General features: G+C 36.3%; 1 protein-coding gene across 1 annotated transcript; it reads left to right on the top strand.

Annotated features, from left to right (window-relative positions):
- The first annotated feature begins 755 nt into the window (after nt 1-755).
- Nucleotides 756-7273, top strand: LOC147863309 (uncharacterized). Its single transcript, XM_087321680.1, has 4 exons — nt 756-903; nt 5185-5318; nt 5754-6146; nt 6256-7273. The coding sequence occupies exons 1-4, from the start codon at nt 895-897 to the stop codon at nt 6692-6694; spliced, it is 975 nt and encodes a 324-aa protein (XP_087177806.1). The 5' UTR covers nt 756-894; the 3' UTR covers nt 6695-7273.
- Nucleotides 7274-8101: the final 828 nt, after the last annotated feature.

An 8101-nucleotide genomic window follows, 5' to 3' on the forward strand; every position in this document is an offset into this window, starting at 1 on the left:
TTGTGACTATTTGATATGTTATTGTAAGTTTACATTCTTCGTTTTATGTTTTAAATGTTTTTTAACTTTCAACTTTTATGTTTTAATATGATTATTTGTTTTAACATAAGTATGGTAAAGATCGTCGGTTTTAAGTATTTTAAGGTTGAATTTTGTGACTATTTGATATGTTATTGTAAGTTTTAAGGGTAATTAACAAGCTTATTTGAAGATTTTGGTTGGAATGATACATTTGGTTGGGCGACCTGCAACGGTTGGGAGACCAATCGGTTGGGCAACCTGTAACTGTCAGGGTTGGGTGACCTAAAACGGTTGGGCAACTTGCAACAGTCATAGTTGGGTGACCAATTTCGGTTGGGCGACCAACGACTCAGAGTTGGGTGACCTCTGACAGGGTTGGGTGACCATCGACTCAGAGTTGGGCGACCTCTGACAACTTTTTTTTTCGCGCGCTCTTCCTTATCGAAATCTGACGGTGCAGATCGCACGCACCTTCCTCTAGGCGACCTGCACCGTCTGTGGCCGCGATTCCCTCACCAGCCCTCTTTATGATTTGGTGCAGGATAGCAACGAGCTACACACATAAATACATACATACATACATACATACATACATACATACATGATATATGTACATGCATACATGATATACATACATACATACATGATATATGTACATGCATACATGATATACATACATATAAACACATGAAGATTTAGATAAGCATATATGGCTGCTCTTCTGTCTGCCAAGTCCTGTGCCGCAGCGATGGCGATGCCCCTCCCCCCCTGAAGCAACAGACCACAATCCTGCAGAGAAGAAGCAGACATCTCTCAGAGGCACCTCTTCCCTTCTCTTGCTTCCCTTCTTTGTTCCTCCTCTCCCCCTCGCAAATGGACCAGGTATGTGTATACATATATATACAAAGACAATTGCTCTCCTCTGCTCTCCGCATATGATGGGCGGGGTTCTTCACCCCTTTTTTATGGGCTTACTGTGGTTCTTTTCTGACGGTTTCTGCTTTGTTCGGTGTTTTTTTCTCTCTCTCTCGTTTCATGGCTTGCTAACAAGACCTTGCTTTTATGTGTTCTCATGATGGCGTTTCTCTATACTTTCTATGACCTACCAGGCTTTTATGTGCCTCCGTCATTGCGTGGGATTTTTCCACGTTTCATTGTTTACTAGGTTTTCTGGTCACGTGTGTCCTTTATTAGGTTTTTTGTTGTTTTACGCTTTGCCTAGCATTTGATTTTTCCTTATTCATTATGTCTTCCTGATCTGATGTCTATTCCATGTGTAATGCTTTACTAGGTTTTCTGTTATTGTCTGCTCTGCAATGTTTTCTTCTTCTTGTTATTTCTCTACATTTTCTATTCTTTACTGGGTTTTCCTGAGGCAGGAAAGCTTAATCTTCATTTGGGTTTGATGCCTTGATTTGTAAATTCATCTCGATCATTAAGTGGAATAACAAACGAATATCTAGTTTTGGTATATTTGCAAATAGTAAAAGAAATTTATCAGGATGCTAGGGAATTTGGTATCAATGCCAACTTTTGAGACATAGAGTCAAAGCTATGCATTTGCGCAAGATTTTGTCTAATTTGAGCAAAGCTGAGTATCAAGAATAACAATGCAAGAGGATGTTTAACTGCCCAAATGAACCAAATGCACCTGGAAGCACATTGTATAAAATTGTGAGGACAATAATGCAGGATACTCTTTTAATTCTTTAAATGGATGTACATTGCTCAAAATATTATTTAACTTGAACGAATCTCAGTGCAAAAAGTATCAAGAATAGTAATGCAAGGGAATCATTAACAGCTGAAATGAATCAAATGCATCAGGATGTTATCTAATTTGAGCAAATCTGAAGCCCATTGTATAAAATATCAAGAATAACAATATAGGGGACTCCTTAATTCTGTTAGCAGTTTGAATTAGAGATGTACATTGGTTCAAGCATTTTTCTGATTTGAACAATTGCACTTCTCTAACTGCTTCATAAAGTTAAAAAGAGCTGAATAACTCAAGATATTATCTACTTTGAGCAAAACTGAAGTATTGTGTAATAAAATGTTGAGGATAGCAATGCAAAGGAAACCATTTCGATCTTGGACAGATGTTTGTTTTGACAAAGCTAACAATAACATGTTTTTTCATATCCACTCATTCTCTGACGGACCCTTCGCATCTTGCAAGATGCATATTTTTTAGTCCAAACAGTTCATGTACACTATTTGGAGATCATATCAATTGTTTGATTTCAATTCAGATGGTCTATTAGTGACCTGCTTTGACCCTTTGCATGTTGCAAGGTGCATTTATTTGAGTCCAAGAAAATCATTCACATAATTTGAAGACCATCGTAATTCATGTTTGATTTCAACTCAGATAGTGTATATGTGATCTTCCATGTTAGCAAGAAAGGTCAAAAGCTATAGCTCTGCTCATATCCTTTTCTATTAATCCTGCATCCTCATTTCATATAAATACTCACATACCTTTCTAACCAAATCTGGGAAACAGCTTCAGAGAGTTGTGTAAATGTGTTAGATGTGACTTTATAAACAGAGGTGCGTCCTTTTCCCATGAATCAGTACTACATCTCAGCTTAGATTTTATGAACTCTATTTTTCCCAAGCTTCTAATCTAATCCTTCCATTATAGTTTAAAATTGATAATAGTTATCTCTATTGTTTTCCCATCAGCCCTTAGATTCTTAGATGTTATGCTTTTGTGTCTCCACTCATGACTTTATCTACCAAACTACCTGAAAACGACTGTCTTATTTTGCATGTAAAAGTAAATGCCATGCTATTAATCAATGGAGTTTAGGATGGAATCAACAAAATGCAGTGGAGTCAACTATTATGCTGAAATTCCAACTTGGCTCACATAAACGTATATGGTTTTGTTTCTCTCACCATTTGGACACCCATCCCTAAATGGTGATCAAACAATAATGTGTTCATGGCCTATGGAAGAGACTTAATATACCTGTACAAAGACAAATCTAATGCCCTGGTCTTCAAGCTTGAATGAGAACTCTGGAACATTCAGTAGTCAGAACAACTCAATCAATGTAAAACAACATTATCACAGCTGGTGAAAAATTGACCATGGGCAATCGTGCACTACTTTCCATAGCGAACTAGTGGTTGGATTGTAGATAGTAAAGCTACTGGACATGTCCAATCTGTTCAAGATTTTCTTTCTGCTCTTTCCCACTCATGTTATCAGTATATCGCCCTTGTTGGCGCTAAGCAGATTCCCATTATGTTGGTTAGATACATTCCAGTATTTCTTCATCTAAGAATATCAATTAACAATCCATCAAAGCGCTTCTAATGCCTTGTCTCTTCTTCAATCTGTTGTCAATTTATGTTGTAGACAGCTGATTGCTTGCAGCAAGCTGCCAAAAATCTTGTAGAAGAGGGATTCCTAACTAATCCAACTTTACTATCCAGTATTTGCCACTTTGGGAAAAAATACTAGTTTCTGTTTCTTAATGCTACCACTTCATGTGTATTTAATCCTCGTGCTCTAATTCATGCATTTCTCTGCAGACCAATGTCCACAGCATATTTGGAGGAGCCTGTATCAATATTTTGCGTGTAAATGACGTTAGCAAAGTAGAATTTTAGTAGGTTACTGGGGTAACGAGCATAGTGAAGAAGGTATAAGTTAAATATTTTGCTATATCAAGAAACATTTTGGAGCAAGTTTTTTCCAAATCAAGAATCTTTCTTTGGCTAGTCAACAGTGTACATGGTACATTGTTGAGAATGCAGCTAGTCTTCATTGTCATTCAGATCTATTAGTCGGATCCATTCAGCTTGTCAGGAATGGGGAAGGTAGTGAAACTAAATGAAAAGTTTGTTGCAGCCATTCAGTTTGTTTCTTCGAAGGTGAAACAAGCTCCAAAAAACCTAGAATATAGTAAAAGGAATTGTTCTGCTCTAATGTATTATAGTCCTGAAGTGGATGGAGAATCTTTGTAATTTCGTAAGTCCTAAATCATAAAATCTAACATATGCAACCACGGAAAAGGTATTAATGAAATAAGGAAAGTATGAAACACTTGTGAAAGAAATGCATTTGAACTAAGTGAAGAAGATATATCAGAAAGAAAGAAAGAAAGATATATTAACGTCTTTTTAGAGGCCAAAATGGCCAAACAGGAGATTACATCTTAAGTGTTGTCTCTTCTTTGAGAACAACAAATCAAAATAAAAGAAATATTGCTCAGTAAATATAAAATTAAATAAGATAAAAAGAGACGAGGGGGTCTGGTTTTCGGCACATGTGAGATTCTCAAGTTAGAAATTTTATAACTTTTGTCTTTGAAAGATCTCTAACATAGGTCGATCCAGAATGGAAAGGTCTTTGAAGAAGTGAGGGAAGCACCTGCGATGATGGGAGATAATGGCCTTTATCTATCAATGACAAGGATGCTGAGGTTGTGGTCCATGGGGCTGGGGCCTACGTGCATGACAAATTGCGATTGCCTGATCTATTGTAACCGCTTTGTTATGTCCTAGTCGGGAGCCCATTTGTGTATCCCTTAATTGACTTTAGCATTACTAGGAGTGATGGGGCTAAAGAAAGTTGTGATTGTTCTTTGTGGATGAGCTTGTGTGATTGGGAAAATGGAGTAAGAGCTACAATACTTGTAAGCTTCAGACATGAGTGATAGAAATGAGAACTGAGGGGCCATACTGAAGGGATCTATGCTTTCAATTGATGTGTCTTTACAGTCATGTACGACCTATAGAAAAGAATAATAAGACCCTACAAAGCAGCAACACAAGTGGACAATGAAAAATGTGTCACGATCATAGGAAAAATGGGCTTTGGGCATGTTTTTTTTAATGTTATGTACAAAGCACTTGCATGGGAAATGTTCATCCCTAATTTTGAAATCCGTCTTGGTATTTTTGCTTGTATGATGGTATATTTTCAATTGCTTGCTATTTTCTTGCTCATTATGTTGTCTTATTCACACTGTTCATATCTAGGCATCTAGGGAATTAAATAATCTAAGTGACAAGTAAAATTCTAACATCATTTCAGGTGTGGGGTAATTTGCTGTTAGATCTTTGATTTTTTTGCATTTTTCTTATCTTGGTGCTGCTGGATTAGTTTTCTTGCAGACTGAACACATTTTGGTATTATCCTAGGTTATTTGTGCTGCAATGTCTTCTCATCCATCAGCTTTTCGACAAGCTGAGAAGGTACCTTTCAGTTTAAGAAGTGCATGCTTTAGTGCCAAACCAGCCAAGCAACTTCGATACAGAAGCTTCCAACGTCTATGGTTAGTAGTGTTGAATGTTCCTATAAAGGAATCCTAATTTAAGCCAAGCATATATTTGGAAAATGATCTCTTCTTCTACACCATACTGTACATGGAGCAGATAAGATTTAAACTCCTGTAAGGAGTGTTCTTCTGTCTCCAGCATTCCATATTAAGTTTTTTCTAGTTTAACAATTTGAATTACAGCATTTTATAGTTTACCAATTTAGAAAATTTTGCCATGTATGTACATATTCTGCAGTTATATGAATGCTTAGAATTTTATCACTGTACTAGATAAATATAAGCAAATTATATGGTTCAGCCCTTTGTTTACATCACTTGTTAAATTCGATGCGGTAGGGCTTTGTCTTCGTTCTATATGAAGCACACATACCTATGTAAGCATCTTTATGTATCAGAATGCATTTTACTGATTTACTGGTCTGGCCACAGCTGCAATGGACTACCAAATTATCTGAGAACATCTTGCAAATATCCACATTATCTCATCCATGCTTTGCCACTTCAAGCAGTCACAATGGACAATGATTCTGAAGGTGGCACATCACAAGGACCAACTCCATCAGTAGAGTATGCTGGCGTTTTTCAATCAGATCAAGGTTCCCAACAATCACCGCTATGTAGTGTTCAAGTTTGGTATACTAACACAAGGAAAAAAGGTGTTTCTGAAAGCATCAAGCATGTACTAGAGACTTTGAAAATTGAGCTGCAATCCTTAGACAAAGGGACGCGCCTTGAACAACTGAAAAGAAGCAAATTGGCATCATCTATATTATGTTGGTGGGCTGGAGCTCAACCTTGGATTAAGTTACCCATTACAATTTTGTAAGTCTTCTATTTTCACTAATGTAATGATGTTATAAAAATTAGTTATGTATTTCATGTTTAAGAGCAGATTTGATTGCAACTTACTGTGTTTTCTTGACACTTTCAGTGTTCCATGGTTCCTTATTGTCAGTATTATTTATGGAACATCTGTATCAATGGATTTAATACCACTATGGATCATTGGCCCTGTTATTGCTGGCTTGTCAATAAAGGCAGGCATCCAAATTTCTGCATTATTTGGAAGAAAGTTAACTGACATGAAGATGAAAGAACATATGATTAATTTGATAGAAGGTGTGAAGTCAGGTGAATTGTCTCAACTCTGCATTCAAGGTCCTCGTTCAAAATATGAAGAAGTGAAGATACTAGTTCTTAATAAGAAGTCAGATTTGGCATTATTAGTTCAAAGTGGAGAGATCGTTACAGTGTTGAGGCAGTCTTACAGTAAAAAACTCCAGAACCTTGGGGAAACTTGGAATGACAAATATCAGGATGCTAGATTGGTCTATCTGTATGTTGAGCGAAAGCTGAAAAACATGATATAGTTTTTTGTATAATTTACAATGTATGAGTGGATGATCGAGGGTCTCCACGAACATTCTCTGCTCTTGCTACATGAATAGGAAGCAGGGGATCAAAAGCTGTTTATGTTGCTTTTCTATATGACCGTACAAACAATGTGGCATTCTTTACGGAATTCTGAGAATGATGATGTCTATGCCAGTATTGGAATCAGGAGGTGAGCAGCAAGAAACGTGTGCTTCAGTGGGTATCTAACTTGCAAAGTGGCTGTGAAATTCATAAGAAAAGAAGAAGCCGATGCAGTACTCAACCTATCAACAAGCCACAAGTGTGATCAGTTTTGTAATGCTCTTCTAGCTACAGTTACCTTTTTTGTGTACTTAAGGTCCCCGGCAGAACTTTAATAGTGTGACTTTCTAAGATCTTTTTAGTTAAGCACTCGTTATCTGAGATTGAGTGATTTCCATTCATGATTGTACTCTTCAAAATAGCGAGGAAATTTATAGGCTTATATCTTGTAAGCTTATATCTCTCCAAATAACTCAAGTTTCTAGCCTATTGTTCTCTGATTATACATAATGACAAGCAACTCCATTTGACCACTTGGATTTACTTTTACTTCTTTTTTACGCTTTTGGATTTATTTCATAGGTTTTACAGTTTGCAATCTTTTACACATCAGCTCTTTTGAAACCAATTTGCTACTTATCAGTAATGTTTTGCATACGTTCATTTGATTTAAATAGCTTGAAAGTAGCCTAGTGTTGATCAAGCTGGACGTTCTGATAATAGTAAGTGATTCTCTATCACTAAGTGTCAAGGTCTTTTTTATAGGGAGGGATGTATAGTTATATTTTAATGTGTCCATATGGAAGATTATCTTTTTACAAACGGTTGAGATGTTTGTAATTAGCTAATGTTAAGATCTTTGAACACTTTTGGGTTAAGGAATAGACCTTTGCGATTTCTATATGTTCATTGTTCATTGCTTGTATTATCTAGGTTACAGGATTTCATGTCATCCATCATGCAATCATCATATTAGTAAATTAAATTCCACCCCACCTAGATGTGATGTATTTAGCTCCCCTTGATGTTATGATCCATGATAAGGTATGTAGTTGATTTCTTTGACTTCTATGCTCATATTGTGATGTATAAGAAAATATATCACAATCAAAGGTAGTTTTGGTTTATGGCCATATGATTGAAATTTGAACCACGTAACATCATTTTGGAAAGTCTGTGTCTAACGATCTTAAATGAACCTTAATTACATTCTTCATGTGTGAGCAAAATTGCAATTACTCTAGAACTATCCCATAGTATAGTTTGCCAATATTCGCACTTGCTTGATCCATGAAATATAATCCATTTAACTACACATTTGAAATTATAAGAAAATGGCTATATTGTCATGTGTTGAAAGA

Source organism: Azolla caroliniana, unplaced genomic scaffold (assembly GCF_043228905.1).
Source record: "Azolla caroliniana isolate FFs.n. ecotype wild unplaced genomic scaffold, voAzoCaro1.0.p SCAF_6, whole genome shotgun sequence".
Classification (NCBI taxonomy): domain Eukaryota; kingdom Viridiplantae; phylum Streptophyta; class Polypodiopsida; order Salviniales; family Salviniaceae; genus Azolla; species Azolla caroliniana.